Below are 17,500 nucleotides of genomic sequence, written 5' to 3'. Positions count from 1 at the left end.
TCCAATGTCCCTCCCCCTCCAATACGATCTACAAGTTTAAGCGGCTTCAATTTCCTATCAAACTCTCCTTTGCAATGGCAATAAATAAGGCACAGGGTCAATCTTTGCAAATGGTTTGTTTAAATCTCACAGAGCAAGTGTTCTCCCACAGTCAACATTACGTTGGATGCTCCCGTGTTGGCAGGCCACAAAGTCTATACATTTGTGCATCAGAAGGGAAAATGAGAAACATTGCCTACAAAGAAGCGCTCCACTGAAAAGACGGCATTTTTTCACATCTTGCAAATCACCCCAGTCATCTGCCGCCATAAAATCTTCGTACTTGCCGCACCAGCCAACGTAATTCAATGATACACAACTTCACTCATTCACTCTATCTCTCTTTCTCACTCTCTTTCTCTCTCACATACACACACACACGCACGTCCATTTCATATATCTTTTTACGGATACAACTGCTTACAAAAATTGGGATTAATGTATAATTTATTTCTATGTTCATAATTAGATAAATGTTTTAATGATTATACAGACGTCCAATAGAATAGCTTTCAGAAACAGACTACATACAAATTCTTTCTTCACAACTCCTGAAGCCATTTTCTGACAGGGGGCTGATGAAATCTTCAAACAGCTAGAGTCTCCAATCGAAACAGGGGACCCAAAATGATATGGTTGAGAAACGCTGTTATAGATTATGCCTAACCGAAAAAACCGAAAACAATAACGGCCACATCATCCAAACAAGCCGGGTGAAACTGAGTTTAGCTACTAGTATATATATATATATATATATATATATATATATATATACATATATATATACATATAATATAAAACAACCCACCCCCCTTTTTTACCCTCTCCCACTTATTACACTTGGTATAACACTAGTGTAGCAATAATTGGGTACCCTCCCAGCAGTATATTGGATAGATACTATCCCTTAGTGGGTTGAATCCTCAACCCCTAACTCTCTTGCATTATATATATATATATATATATATATATATATATATATATATATATTTCCAGATCGCTCATCATCTTCCAGGGATGTTCTTCTACTTTTGAAGCACCCATGCCACTTGAAACATTGCATATGACCCATTGCCTCATCGCCATAAGCATGCCAAAGCATGCTCAATGTCTCTGTAACAGACTTACCAAGTTTAACACAAAATTTCACAGTGGATCTTTATTCCAACTTCCTGTCCATGACAAAATTGCAGATTACAGCATACATGTGATCAAAAAACCACATATTTCACAATTTGTGATGTAAACACTGCAATGTTACTTAGATACTGCTTCATGAAAGTCACTGCTAGCTCTCAATGCACATGCAACCATATGCTGCCATCTGTTGGCATGTGACAGAACTAGTCCAGGAACTTTTTGATACCACCTATGTGTATGTAATCTATATCTACATATATATATATATATATATATACACAACTATATATGTAGATATAGATTACATACACATATAGAGTAATCACACACACATACTAAAGGGACGTATATGTTCAGAACACAAGCGCAAAAGATTTTCTCATGTAAAAGGACTAAAGAGTTTTCTAGTGTAAGTTTTCTAGTATAAGTTCTCATTCCAAAATTCTCCTTTCCTAGATGAATACCCTATGATGCAATTTGTAAAATTCACATCTCAGTTGCATGGTTCATCTTTTGCCATGTTTTCTATAGCTGGATACACTTCCTTTGCCAACAAATTTTGTGAATGTACAGGATGTATATTATCATGTATATATACTTAAATTATGTGTGTACATATATCATCATCATTATCTTTATCATTTGGTGTAGACTTTCCATTACAGTCTAAGTCAAATACTAGAAATTACTGCCCCACTAGGCTAGTTGGGGATCACATTTCCCTTGTGTGCTATTTGTTTGGCATGGTTTCTACAGCTGGATGACTTTCCTATTGCCAACCACTTTAATGAGGATATTAGGTACATTTTATCATAGCACCATCACATGAGAGGCTGTCTTGAAGCTATACCAAAAGATATTGCTCACTATCAACACTAAGCATCATTCTCTTCATGAAATACCTCAACCACTGCATTCATTCCTCCAAGACATCTCAAACTAATTGGTACTCACATTTATTGCATTAAATTCAACCAAGGTAATTTTGACTTTTATTTCCTAATGTCCCAAAATAGGTACTTGAAACCAACTCTATTAATACGGTGCCGTTTTTCTACCCAAAGTCTCCTTATATTTTTCTTTAAAACGACCATTCTGAAATAGTCATTTTAATGTGCATACCTTGGTTTTTAGATTAGGTATACAGTATTCTCACATGTCATAAGAGGCAACTAAAAGACTGGCATCAAGAAGAGTATCCTGCCATAAAACACTGCACCAAAAATCCCACCCAACCCATGTTAACCTGGAAAAACAAACATAATTTTGGTGGTGGGGATAGTGGCATCAGCACCGACAATGTCTGCTCTAATACTTTCCAACATCATTTAATATTCGAATACTTTCACAGAAAATACTACTCTCAACTATTCTTAAAGGATTCTCAGTAGATAGAATCTTACTTCTTTGTTAAATCCAGTTCCAGAGTCATTATTGTTCAAAGTATTTTCAAACACTGGTTCTTTATCAGATCTGGAAAAGGTCAAAATCAGTGGAAATCTGTATTAATTTAATGAACTATTTCCATGTAAAACAATTCAATTCAAAAGAAAGTTTGTATTTTTGTTTTGTTTTATCTTGCTTTAGTTCTTTGTTTTTGCAGGTAGATATTTGAAGTTGTTATTACATACATACAGTTTTTGTTTAGAAGTGTTAAAAATATTTGCATGTATTTCAACTATGCATTAATAATATAAAATTCATATTTTTGTTAAGAAGTTTTAAGACAAAATTCAATGTTTCTTCAGTGCAAGTTTGCATTCAGGAAATGCACAGGGCAGTTTTATATTTACTTTTCAATAATACAAAGATAAATTATCACCATTGAGTATTTGTTCTGTCCTATATATGAATTGTAATAACCAATATGTACTTTTCACCAGTGGGACCAATAATTTTTCAGCATGTTATAATATATAGCAAATGATGGAATCTCTATATGTCCATTAATGGAAATGGCAGTCAAGTTTCTTTAAAATTAATCCCTACCATGTAAAAAAAAAAAAAGCAGCTACATTGGACAATATACTCCTTGATATACAAAGTAGTGGGATGAATGCAGCTGGATCAACTTCAATCATAGATTTGCTCAATGAAGGCTACTCTGAAACATCAACAATACCAATAATATATCTGACTAATTAAAGTCTGTCTGAACATTTTCTGTACTACTAAATTTTCATAGTATTTTAAGTAATTACATTTGAAATAACCATACATTCCCAAAACAGTTTAATCAATATGATATATAGTATTGTCAGAAGAGTGTTAAAGCTTGCTTGAAATATTGAAGAATATGTAGAAAACCAGTGTGTTTTTGAATAATGTAGATCAAATATAAATATCAATAACAACATTTGCCAAGCACTTAACATCTGTCTCACCCGTACATTCCTCACTAGATATATAGATGACATATTCACTCTCACGTCTTCCTGAAGCTAACACAATATCTGAAACATTTGTGAGTATGAATGACCACATAGGATTCAGTATTGAACACTACAATAACACTGGTTTTTTTCCTGTTAGTTGACTTTCAAGAGAAAGGTGATATTAACACCAACTTCTACAAGAAACCACTGGCAGAAATCTATTCATCCACCACAGACAAGCTTCCCTATCAATGCTAAGATGAGATACATATGAAATGAACTCAATTATATCCAATGCAGATGCAGTGTGGCAGAAGATCGAGCTATCCGCACCACATGGTTCCAAAAGGTGCTAGAAGTCAATAAATACCGAACATCTTTTGGTTGTCTTCAGGATTCCAAGCCTAAGAAACAAAATTCTCCCAATACCTGTCTCCTTTTCCTGAAGTTACCATACTTCAATAACAATACCACTGCTATTGACAAGATCATCCATAGGGAAGAGTTAGGTATACAGCTGATTCTCTACAGAAATGCCTCTCAAGGAAAACAGCTTCTCAAAGTCAGAAACCTATTGTGCATACTGGCCAACTGCACCTATAGCAACATAGACATGTGCTTATGTCATATTAAATCAAGCGTACACATACCAAATACACTTGACAGCATGATTCAGACATTACACAACCAAAACAAAGAACACCTGCACATACGTGCATCATCTTGCAAAACATCTTGGAAAATGCACAAACAAGAACAAGGACATTACAGTCAGCATAAAAGCCACCGACTATAATATCATAATGTACAGATAATAGGAGCTCTTCTAAAAACAGAAAAAGCTTAACATTAACAAGCAGTGAGAATAAAATGATGTCAACTGATATTATAAATAGTCACTCCTCATGCATCACATTACTGATAGTCTATGGAACACAATCCACACCACCATGCAAGTAGTCCTTCAATATACCACACAAAAGACAGTATAACAACTGAACAGACACATAATCAATCTCTCTCACTCTCCATTTAACTATCTATTTTCCTATCTTTCTCTGTTTCTTTTAGCACCTTTGGAAAGAGGTATTTTGCCCAAAATATCAGAACTAATTTAATATTTCTCAGGTAATATTTCAATATCTTTATTATTGTTATTTTTTTATATTCAATTTTTGATCTGCATAAATATCGCTTTCTTTCTATAACATACTGAGTTTCTACAACGTATTGCAATTAAATCTTAATCATATATTGGATGTGGGAATATGTCGTGTATTATTCATATGCAGGCAATTAATTCCATTCCACTATGCAGAGCATCCAAAAATAAACTTGTGTTTCAAATATTCATGTTGTAATAAACAAAATTTCTTTATGCCTTTTGTGTTATTGTAACACATCAAATTCAAATCTGGTTAACCTTGTATCTCCAGTGGTTTGAAAGTTTTGTGAGCTTAGTAAATAAAAGAAAGAAACCATGGTTGACTAGTTAATGTGCTGGACACCTATCCCATGGATAACATATTTAAACTCTATTGCATGCATTATATTGTGTTTTTAGACATTCCAATTATGTTAGTCTATCTACATTGAAACTAAATGTCATTCTTACTTCATGATGTAGTAATTTATACAAAAGCATTCACGTGTAAAAATGATTGTCTTGTGTGTGTGTGTGTGTGTATGCATGCGTGCATGTGTGTACATACATACATACATATATATATATATATATATATATATATATATATATATATATATTCCTCTATTTACATAATATCGAGGTCTCTTTCATTCTTTTGTTGTCTTACCATTACTATATATATATATATATATATATATATATATATATATATATATATATATACCTCTACCACACATTTCATAAATAGTTTAACCAGTCCTTTTCTTCACCACTACCACACACTGTGTAAACAAGCCAACAAGGGAACCTCTACATGATCTCTCAACCTGCTAGAAATAACACCCAACTCCCTTCCATTAAATCACACCTTCCATCTTAAAAAGAGACACATTAGATAATGTAAATCTCGATTCCCAGCACATTAGGAAAAGATGGAATTTTCATGGTTGGAATACCTCTGATACTAAGTCTGATCAACCAGAACTGACATGGGGCTATACAATAACTGTAAACATATCACAAACATACCTTTTCACCCCATTGGTACATTATATAAATATTTTAAACTATCCTTTTCACTTCTATCACTCACTATATAAACATTCAAAACTTTTTATTCTTTACAAACAATACACAATGCTTCTAACGAACTACAATACTCTCCTACATATATAGCAATAATTAAAAAAACATTCTTGAAACTAATAGTAAAGCACTTTCCATTACAAACTGTACGCTGATTAAACTAGAGAGAACCTTTTCTGACAGAGTTGATTGTGATATAACTTACATAAGATTTTGTATTTAATTTACAGATATCACAAACTAACAATATGATATTGCCCTAGAAATGCTAGCCTGAAATAAAAACCAACAACATACAGACCTCAGTGTTAAACATCATCATTGAGGGAGATTGAAATACCCTCAGTACCTCCTAGTTTTTAAATGGTACAGAAAATAAGAGGGTATCTGAACAGCCTTTATATGCTAAATGACCCACACATACCGCACAAAGTCAACTAGACCAACTCTTTCCCAGATTACTTTCTGTTCCACACACAAACTCCTAGTTACCATAACCACTAGGCAAATGACTCTCCAACTTTCCAAAGACAATCTGCTTATTATCACCACGATACACTTTCATAAATTTCAAAAAAGCAAAATGGAACGAATTCTACAAAAAAAAAAAAAACAGGATCAAATTTTATCAAAATTCAATAACATCATATCCCCACATACACACTGAAAGACATACATTCAACGAAATAATTATAGACACATTTAAAAAATTAAATCCCACAATCGATGAAAAAGAATACAACCACATTTATGCATCAGAAATTGAAAACCTCATAAAAACTAAAGACAACTTCAAAAGAAAATATGTTAAAACCACATACAACCAAAACCCTGCATTAGACAATTAAATTAGGAAATAATAAACCACAGGAAAAAAGTAGCAAGTATTTGTATCCAATATAAATCACACACAGAACTAACAGTAAAAGAACATTGATCATATTACACAATATCAATGTAACACCCTCAAATAAAATATCCTCACTGCAATACAAAGCTAATTGGACATTTTTCAAAACATGACCCTTGTAAACCACATAAAGAACATAACAATAAAGAAAATGTGTACCTTCCACCTACACCATGCTTTTATCCCTACGCCTGTTTCTAACAGGCACCCAAAAAGCAATGAAGAAATTTAAAAACTCAGAAGCCTCAGGGCCAGACAAAATCACAAATATACACCTAAAATACCTAGGCATGAAGGAATCACAGCACTCACTGGCATCCACAAATACTCTCACAAACACTGCTAAATTCCTAGAATCTGGGAAAATTATAACAATTCTAAATCTTGTCAAAAACCCCAATGAAGCAATATCATACAGACCCTTCACACTCCTTAGGACACCCTCAAAAATTCTAGAAAGGCTAATCTTTGACCTCACAAACCCATACACCATCCTCTCTCAAAACATAGATTCAAATCATCACACTAATCACAAACCAAAAAAGAATATATGATGACTTCAACAACAAAAGCCTCAACAAATACCATTGTAAATGCCATCAACATTAATATGAATCTATTCTCTACTATTTACATACACAAAAATTTCTTGCCATAAGAAAAAACACAAAACACTGCTAGCAAACTATGTGCCAAGTCATTAAGCCTATATAGTGTACAAGATCAATCATCATTATCATCATCATCATCCTCCTTTAATATCAATTTTTCATGCTTGCATGGGTTGGATGGTTTAGCTGGAGCTGACAAGCCAGAGAGCTACCCCAGGCTCCAGTTTGATTTGGCCTGGTTTCTATGGCTGGATGCCCTTTCTAACACCAAACACTTTACAGAGTGTGCTGGGTGCTTTTAACATGCCACCAGCATGAGCGCTTTTACATGGTACTGGCATGAGTGCTTTTTACATGGCACTGGCACAGGACTCTTGCAGACCACTCCTCTTCACCAAGGGATGCAGTCCTAACACTTCTGCTGTGTAGGACTGGTCTTCTTCCAGAATCTGTAATTTTTCAAACATAATACCAGCCTCTTAGGCAGATAACATTATACCCTCCCACCAATCTGCAAACACTAATGCAGAACTCTAACTCTATTTCAGTCATTTAGAACTTTGACTTCACAGACTTAAAGTAGCATCAATCAAATCCAGTCAGGCTTCTTGCCAGCAACACCAGAGAACAACAAATACAACCAACCATTACACTCAACTCAACAACATAAACATACAATACACACAAGAGACAAAAATATTGTGAGTTACATACACCTCCTCCACAAGATTCCCAACAAATAGAGAAGATGAAGTGAAGAAAGAAAAACAATGTGCAAACATACTCAGAGCAACCAGAGACACAACTTTTTGCCAACAGAATAAAATATCAATAACTACCTGCTTGAGTTTTTCTTTGGAGAAAACTTCTCACTTCGGTCACTGACACTACATGAAAATCACTTCCAAACACCCGGACATGTATCAGAACCTTCAATCATGACTATAACAACATCCCAAGTCACTGTCCCTCTCCTTCAGCCTAAGGATTCATACACATAAAGGACACATACACAGAAATGGCAGCAACATCAACACCCTCACTCAGCTGGAATATCAATTGTTCTAAATTATTTCTGAGTCACATACCAGCCCCCTAATAGATGCAGAGGAGTAGCAACTGTCCTACTCTGACTGTCCACCTTACCCACTTGCCACCTGCTATAGCTACCAACAGCATTTGCAGATATACGGGAATAGGTTGAGGAGGGGGAAGAGAGCAATGTGTGCAGACTATGACACTGAACCCCATACAATTAAGGGATACAGCTCAAAGTGTCCAGTGTAATCCTCAGACAGATGGAAATATGGAATAACTAGAAAGAAGGATTTGTGAGTCAGGCCTTGTTGTTCAGCCAGTCAACTACATGTCATATGTTTGGCCTGAAGCAAAACAACAACTGTATCAACATTTTAAATTATTCTTGACTAAACCTTTCTCCTTGTAAACTCTCTACAATCAGGTTCCAGTACCCACAGCAATACACTCTCTTTTACTCTTTTACTTGTTTCAGTCTTTTGACTGTGGCCATGCTGGAGCACTACCTTTAGTTGAGCAAATCGACCCCAGGACTTATTCTTTGGAAGCCTAGTACTTATTCTATTGGTCTATTTTGCCGAACCGCTAAGTTACGGGGACGTAAACACACCAGCATCAGTTGTCAAGCGATGTTTGGGGGACAAACACAGACACACAAACACATACACACATACATATATATATATATATATATATATATATATATATATATATATATACATATATAAGACAGGCTTCTTTCAGTTTCTGTCTACCAAATCCATTCACAAGGCTTTGGTCGGCCCAGGGCTATAGTAGAAGACACTTGCCCAAGATGCCACGCAGTGGGACTGAACCTGGAACCATGTGGTTGGTAAGCAAGCTACTTACCACACAGCCACTCCTACGCCTAAAGATATTTCATTTTCAAATTGACTAATTATCAATATTTTAAAACAAATATTTATCAACTATTCTATACAGTACATTTACATTTAATTTTAAATACTTCAACTGTTATCTTCAATAAACAATTACTGGAATATTGATTGCAATTTACAACTTGTATACAGAAAAACTGTAACATTTACAATTTTTATTTGTAATCAAATATAACTGAATTATAATTACCTGCATTTCTTACTGTCTGCCTGTGACATACAAAACTGAATGCAGTTACTATAATCAGGATGAGTTTGAATACCAGGTTCACTAAACCTCGGGATCTTCAGAGAAAGCTCCATTCCTGGTTCAGCTTCACTGGGAAAATAACCTGCGTAAACAGTTTTATATGGATTATACAAAATAACTATCAATTAAATTAATTTCTTAGGAGGTTGAAAATTTGTTGTGACATTTTTAATGAAATATACCACCTATGTGTTTCAATTATCAGTAATTATTTTCTGAGATAATTTCATAAAATAACCAACTTTTTATCATAAAGTTTAAAATTGTTCCTGTTAGAACTTAAATATATGAAGTTCATCCAGAGTTTGAAATTTTATTCAAGAAATCTATAAAATGTTGTTTTAGATATAAACCTATTCTCAAAACAACCAATATCATTTACATATACGTGTGTGTGTGTGTGTGTGTGTGTGTGTGTGTGTGTATGTATGTATGTATGTATGTATGTATAAGAGGAATAAGAATACAAATCCAGAAGATGTTCAGATAAGAAATCTTGTTTTTTTTTTTTCAACTTCATACATCTAGCACCTCTCTTTCTGTGCAGATCATAATTCCTTTATTAGTTCTTTTCATTATTCTATCTATTTCATTACTTATGTAAACATAGTTTTATCTTCCACACTGTAATGTTTTAAAACAAACCTAAGTTCCTTTCACACACATTTACTATCATCACTTATTCATTTTATTCAATTTTGTCACATCGTCACTTATTTCTCTAATTTTGTCACAGATTGGCTGACCGAAAATTCTAAGATTTTTCAATTCTATTTCACTGTTATCAGCATTTGCTGTTTCATTAAATTGTTACTCAAAATCCCCAAAAAATATTTTTCTCCCTCGTGTTCTATCCTTGACCAGCCTAACCCTGGTCCCTCCCCCTCTCTCTTTCTCTCTCTCTCTCTGTTTCGATAACCACTTGCTTCTCCAACACATCCCCCTCCTCCACCACTCCACACTATATAAACTAGCTCATTCGGATTCCGCTACTTCATTTTAATAACTCCGCCAAAAGAATACAAATCCAGAAGATGTTCAGATAAGAAATCTTGTTTTTTTTTCAACTTCATACATCTAACACCTCTCTTTCTGTGCAGATCATAATCCCCTTATTAGTTCTTTTCATTATTCTATTTCATTACCTATGTAAACATAGTTTAAACATAGTTTCATCTTTCATGCTGTTATGTTTTAAAAACAATCTTAAGTTCCTTTCAATGGCATTTGCTATTGTCACTTATTCATTTTATTCAATTTTGTCACATCGTCACTTATTTCTCTAATTTTGTCACAGATTGACTGACCAAAAATTCTAAGATTTTTCATTCACAGTACACCCGCCCCCACCACCTGTACTGGAAGTCCCTATCCTCTGACATCTTTTTGTTGTCTCCTATGAACACTTCTAAAGACTTAACGCCATCCCCACCCCTACTTAGGGTTTATCTCCTATGTAAGGTAGTGATCATGTAGCGCATAAAAATGATGGTATAGTGTATGCAGGTTGAAGGCTATTGTTTGTTTATGAATTCTGCCAAATGCAAGCTTTCTTTTCAGGTGTATGACGCTGCTATCCCTCATCCCAGGGTCTCACAGGCCCACACCTCCGACAGCCTCAGGGTTGACACACTCAATGTGGGCACACTGAAAGATAGGTCTGGTGAGATTGTTGAGACACTTGAATGGAAACATGTAGATTTGTGCTGCATCCAAGAAGTAAGATGGAGAGGAGGTTCCGCTAGGTTCCTCAAAAGCAAGGAGCATAAGTACAAGATTTTCTGGACAGGGAACACTGAAGGGGTCAGGGGTATGGGTATACTTCTTGTGGAGAAATGGGTTGATAAGGTAATTGAGGTAGTCAGAGTCTGCGATAGAATACTTAAGATTAGATTAGTGCTACATCATGGGTTAGCAACCATTATCTCGGCCTATGCCCCTCAACCGGGACTACCTGATGGACAGAAAGACCGATTTTATGACACCCTCTTGCTGACTACCTCATTGAAGAATAACAGAGACCTTATCTTTGTGGCTGGTGACTTCAATGGACATGTTGGACAACATGGAGGGGCCTTCTATGGCATACATGGAGGCCATGGTTTTGGTTCCTGCAATGAGGAGGGAACCAGGTTGCTGGAGTTCTGTGATGCAAATGATCTCATGGTTTGCAATACTAATTTCAGGAAACCTGCCAGTCACCTAGTCACCTACTAATCTGGTAGACACACTAGCCAAATTAACTACATCCTTGCTAGGAAAAGGGAAAGATGGCTGCTTATAAATGCCAAAACCTTCCCAGGTGAAGAATGTACCTACAACATAGACTAGTAGTTAGTGACTTCAGGATCAGGGCTAAATCGATGCCCAGAAGACGACCAGCATGGAGGAGACGGGTCTGGAAGCTAAAAGATCCTGCAAATGGACAGAAATTTAGAAACGTATTACTCAAAGCTTTTGATGAAATAAAGGGGGATATAGCATCACATGATGTGGAAGACAACTAGAGGTTTCTATGGGACAACCTGCTGAGGGCCACTGACCAGATTTGTGGATGGGGCAAAGTCTCCTCTCGACCCAAGGTAATGTGGTGGTGGAACAATGTTGTTGACAGGGCCATAAGGGAAAAGAAACAGGCTTGTAAGGACTGGAAAAACGGTGGTAGCAGGGAATTGTATCAGACTGCCAGAAGGGAAGCTAGGAGGCAGGTTTATTTAGCCAGAGGGGAAGCAGATAAGAAAAAATTTGCCAATGTTCTGCACCGTGAGGACCAAAGACAAGGTATTTCGTGTTGCAAGACAATGTGTGAGAGAGAATCATGATGTCGTAGGAGAGAAATGTGTCCACATGGATAATGGTTCACTTGCATTAAACGAGGCTGCAAAGAGAGAGGTTTGGAGACGCCACTATGAAAAGTAGCTAAATAAAGAGAATGAATGGGAGAAAAAGAGTCTGTCAAATGCCGACCCAACAGAGGGACCAGCTATCCGAATTGACAGTACTTTGGTAGATAAAGCAATTAAGAGTATGAAGACAGGGAAAGCCCCCGGCCCATCAGGAATCACCGCAGATATGCTCAAAATATCTGGCAGTGTTGGCTATAGCCTAGTCACCCATATAGTTAACCAGATGATACATGAAGGAGTCATAGCCAATGACTGGTATAGCAGCACCATAGTCAACTGCTACAAAAGTAAAGGTGATGCTTTAGATACAAATAATTACAGAGGTAATAAGTTGTTGGATCATGTAATGAAGGTCATGGAGAGGGTCATAGCCCAACTAATTAGGGAAAGAGTCAGTCTAGATGAGATGCAGTTTGGGTTCGTGCCAGGGAAAAGCACCACTGATGCTATATTTCTGGTAAGACAGCTGCAGGAGAAATGCCTAACCAAAGATAAACCTCCATACCTGGCTTTTGTTGACATGGAGAAAGCCTTTGACAGGGTCCCCCAATCCTTATCTGGTGGTCAATGAGGAAACTAAGGATAGATGAATGGTTAGTGAGAGCTGTGCAAGCCATGTACAGGGATACTGTCAGTAAGGTGATGGTTGGCAATAAGTACAGTGAAGAATTCCAGGTAGGGGTAGGGGTTCGCCAAGGATCAGTCCTCAGCCCTCACCCAACCCCACTCTTTATTCATCATAGTCCTCGAGGCAATATATATATATATATATATATATATATATATATATCCTATAATAAATTTAAGTGCTGTTTCTCTGTCCATTATGTTTTTATATTCGTTAACTCCTTCTAGATTGTTGGTACAAGGACAACGAAACTCAAACCAGCAACTCCCCTAATCTCAGGGAATGTCCTAAGGAGGCATATGGCATAGTAGTTAAGAGCACAGGCTACTAACCCCAAGATTCCGAGTTTGATTCCAAGCAGTGACCTGAATAATAATAATGATAATAATAATGATAATAATAATAATAATAATAATAATAAGATTGAAAAATACCTTAGGAATGAGAACTCGGGTTCGAAATTTCCCCAAGACACCCGATGAAGGCTGGAAAGTATATCAGCCAAAACTTTGTGTTAACAACAGACAAGATGAGGACAAATATCCATCAAATGTAAATAATGTAAATAATGTACATAATTCCTCATCTCTTAAATATAGAACTGTATTCTATTCAGTTTGTTATCTCTATATTTGAAACTGTGCCATAAGTGAGGAGGAAGTAATCAACACTGTTGTTAAGGAAAATTCAGGATAAGTTAACACAATCAAAGAAAAAATAAGCTCTGTTGAGGAAATGATAAAACATATGAACAGTCAGAAACAGGTTATTTTGGGCTGTATAAATTACAAAAAAATGATGATGAGAATATGGATAATACTGCTACCATTGCTGATAATGATAACAGTAATGATAATAATAGAAGGACAATTAATTTACCCGTGTTATTTGAGGATAATGACTGATTTGCAGAATTCTGTCTTAGCCCATCACATGTCAATTTAGGTAAATTCTGATTGATCAAGTAGTTAAATGGAGAACCTTTTGGTAAATTAATCTTACTCTGCAGCTGTTGATTTACAGATTCATTGTTTTTTGACTGTTTATAGTTGTTTTCTAGCCACAAAGGCTTCCGGCTTGGTATCTGTAAATGAGAAGAAATCAAAGCAATTGAATTTTGCTGCACTGGCCAGTTAAAAGCACTAAATTTACAATTTCTAATATATACCATTTGGTTTCACTCTTCCTTCATAGATAAGTGGTTAGGAATCAGGAAAGAACCCTGCTGGAAAAAACTTCAGTTCAAGTAAATAATAATGATAGCATGAAAAATTGGTTGTAAATTAGGTAAATAGAAAAACGATGACAATAAAAGGTTGTAAGCAAAAACATATTTTAAAGTTACAGTAAATATCAAATTATGGTGATTATGGTATTCCTGAGATAAAATCAACCTGCTTACGACTATGAAATGAACATTGCTGCTGCTCCACACTAACATCATTGATCACATCTAAATAAAAGCCATTCCACTGATTGGCAATGGTTTACTCACCAACATACTACAAACATTGTGGCTTATGATGCACAGTTTCCTATCTCTGCTATTTCTGTCATTACCGCAATGTTTTGTCTGATCCTCTTAACTATCAAGCTGCATATGTCCTCAAACCAGGTCCACCTGATCCACCCATCTCTCTCTCTCTCCCTCTCATCATTCTTACTCTGACTCACTTCCCTGACCCTACACTTTGCTTCATCTCTTCTTCTCAGAACTGCAATCCCCTACAATTCCACCAAATTGCTGTGCAGACACTAACATACAGAAATCTAAGCTAGATTATATTAGCTGCATTGATCTCATTGACTTACAAATGTCCAGTCTAGACAACATTAGCTGCATTGATTTCATCAATCTTGGAGGACCTGCGAAAGTCATGGATACTATCCCTCCTCCCTAATTAACTGTTAACTAAGGGAAAAAAATGAAAAATGAAATCTATGTATGACACCTTGATACATCATAGCCATTTTATGTAAAGAGGGTTTCCATGGTTGCATCAATTAGACAGATCTGTTGGTTCCCACTGGTCATTATATTAGCTGTACATGGAGGTGGTGGTGGTGGTGGCAGTAGTGATGACAACAATGATAATGACTATGGTGATGCTCATAACAACACATGTATAATGCACAGCTTTTGTTCACTTTTTCCAATTTAGAAATGGTGTCACACTATCACAGTGTTCATAATACTGTAAAATGTAAGAACATGTTATATCATGTTTTCAGGTTCAGATTAACACTCAGTGATAACAAATGAAAGATACAACCTCAACTACGAATTAAATATGTCATAGACGATAAACTATAAAAACAAAGTTGAGTTTTATATTTTAACAAATTTCTTGATATTATTCAACAATTACAAATAAAATGTGTGGAGTGTATCAGACAGCACACTTCAAAATTGGGTTACGGTTATAGGCAATCCAGAATCCAAGGTCTGATGTTGAAGTTCAAACTTTTATTAGTATCTAAATATTTTGTTTCATTCATGCAATACATTATATGTTGATCACAAATACTTACTTCTGGTATTTATTCAAATATTTAGAATCTGCATCACTATACAACTTGCAGTATAGAATATTGAACATTCAATACAGCAGTATATAAACAGGTTTCTTTCAATATATATTTTCTTAACAAAACCTATATAAGTATTAGTAACAACAACACCTGTAAACTGCTATGATTTAAAGTGTGTGTAGTAGATAGATTATTATATTTATCTTTAGCCTATCAATGCCATTTTAAGGTTAATTTAACATCTTTATTTCTAACACTGAGTCTTCTTCTGAATAAGGAGCTATTATCATAATGTGAAATAACTTTCAGAATATAGGTCTCTGACTGTGTGAATAACATAATCAACTGGTGAACACAAGAAGAATCTGTGAAATTTTACATGTCACCTAATAATTTGAAAAGGAAAGCAAAACATTTTCATTAACAAATCAGGATATTAAATACCAAAATTAATATAGAGAGAAAATTTAACTATAAACATAACTGTAAAGCAGAAATTCTCAAAATCTTGTCATGACTTTCACACACCTACCCAAACATGAGAAAGTGGAGCAAAACCTAAACGCAGTTACACAATTCATGAGAAATAGATGCCATGGCACCCTCAAATCTCAAACCACTGTCTAAAAGAATTAAAGATATATTAGCTAAAGTAAACTAAAATATACTTTGTCTAAATAAAAGATAAGGCTGCCACAGCTGAAACAATTTAATTATAGATCTGCTCGACCAGGGATGACCTGAGACTAAACAACAACATAGAAAGGTAAAACAAGGTAAAGGCAAATATCATGTAGAATTATATAGACTTTGCTATGCTGAACCTGCTCCCCATTTTACTATTGTTCTGCAAAACAATCAAGTTTAGGTTTGCTCATGAATTTTCATTAATTAATTACATAATATGCCCATAATTCAAGAATAGGTTAACATTATCCAGCCATTTTAGTTAAATAAATTGTGTTATTGTCATTTAAAATATGTAGCAAGCAATTTTGTAATGTAATTGTGTTAAGTAATGAATAAATTGTAAAACGTGTGGAAACACAAGATAAAGCCACTTATTTTGTATATTAACATCATGTATATAAACAGTTCTAATAAAATGTTTATCTAAAATCAATTATAATTTGTTGCAGGGGTAAGAGCATTGAACTGGATAGTTTGAAATGTCCTTCTTTATGGTCCCAAGGTTCTGAATTCAAAATCTGTTGAGATCATCTTAGCCTTTGTTGATTATTTTAGATAAATAAAATTAAGTTTAATTAATTATATAAAGAGACAATATCTCTAATACATTGTACAATCATAATGATGAAATAAAACTAAAACTGCTGAATAACGTCATTTAGAACAAATTTTATGATAGTAAACAGAGCATATCAAAAAAAAATTATTCTATAGAAAATAGGTTTATAACCTCACTTTAACTCAAATTTTATAGAATATCAGTGAACAGCTACAATATGCTGTTCTTTTTATAGCTTGCACTAAACTTTCTATACTAACAAGTTGTATGGTCTCATACAAATTCTGAATGCTTTGTATGTCTGAGACATGTAATTTGCAGTGAAACTATAGTTTCTACAAATAGTTCAAAAGTGGAATAAATTGGTTTGCTATGAGGAAAAGAGAAAGTCTAACTTTCCACTTTTTATATTCATTATTCAGCAACAGAGACCAACAGTGGGTTCCTCAAATTCTACTGTTTACTTTATCTTTTTGAATGTGGACAGTATCTATTTTCAACATTGCTTGGAAACAATACCTTCAGTAGCTCAAAATCAGTAATGAAGCAACATAACTAGTAGACATTTTAGGGTATTAATTTCTAGCAGCATTAATTTTCAGGCCAGATCATCATCCATATGATGTTTTATTAACTTCTGTTCTTACATATAGCTATAATCAAAACTGT

General features: G+C 34.9%; 1 protein-coding gene and 1 long non-coding RNA gene across 2 annotated transcripts in view; one reads left to right on the top strand and one right to left on the bottom strand.

Moving 5' to 3' along the window:
• Positions 1-17,500, top strand: part of LOC149137204 (uncharacterized) — a 47,514-nt gene that overhangs the window by 12,201 nt on the left and 17,813 nt on the right. The window contains exon 2 of the long non-coding RNA XR_016240717.1: positions 4,626-4,682. This is a non-coding gene — a long non-coding RNA (uncharacterized LOC149137204). The remainder of the gene's footprint in view (positions 1-4,625; positions 4,683-17,500) is intronic.
• The window catches only part of LOC106867489 (uncharacterized), a 36,487-nt gene that overhangs the window by 11,488 nt on the left and 7,499 nt on the right, over positions 1-17,500 (bottom strand). Inside the window, exons 3-5 of the mRNA XM_014912374.3 lie at positions 13,930-14,134; positions 9,457-9,598; positions 2,583-2,652 (exon numbers count right to left, since the gene is read on the bottom strand). Of these exons, the coding sequence (XP_014767860.1) occupies positions 2,583-2,652; positions 9,457-9,598; positions 13,930-14,134 (417 nt within the window). The remainder of the gene's footprint in view (positions 1-2,582; positions 2,653-9,456; positions 9,599-13,929; positions 14,135-17,500) is intronic.

The sequence above is a fragment of the Octopus bimaculoides genome, chromosome 2 (assembly GCF_046866305.1).
Source record: "Octopus bimaculoides isolate indiv1 chromosome 2, ASM4686630v1, whole genome shotgun sequence".
Lineage (NCBI taxonomy): Eukaryota > Metazoa > Mollusca > Cephalopoda > Octopoda > Octopodidae > Octopus > Octopus bimaculoides.
The sequence above is the reverse complement of the archived record's forward strand: the minus strand, read 5'-3'. Positions and strand labels throughout refer to the sequence as shown.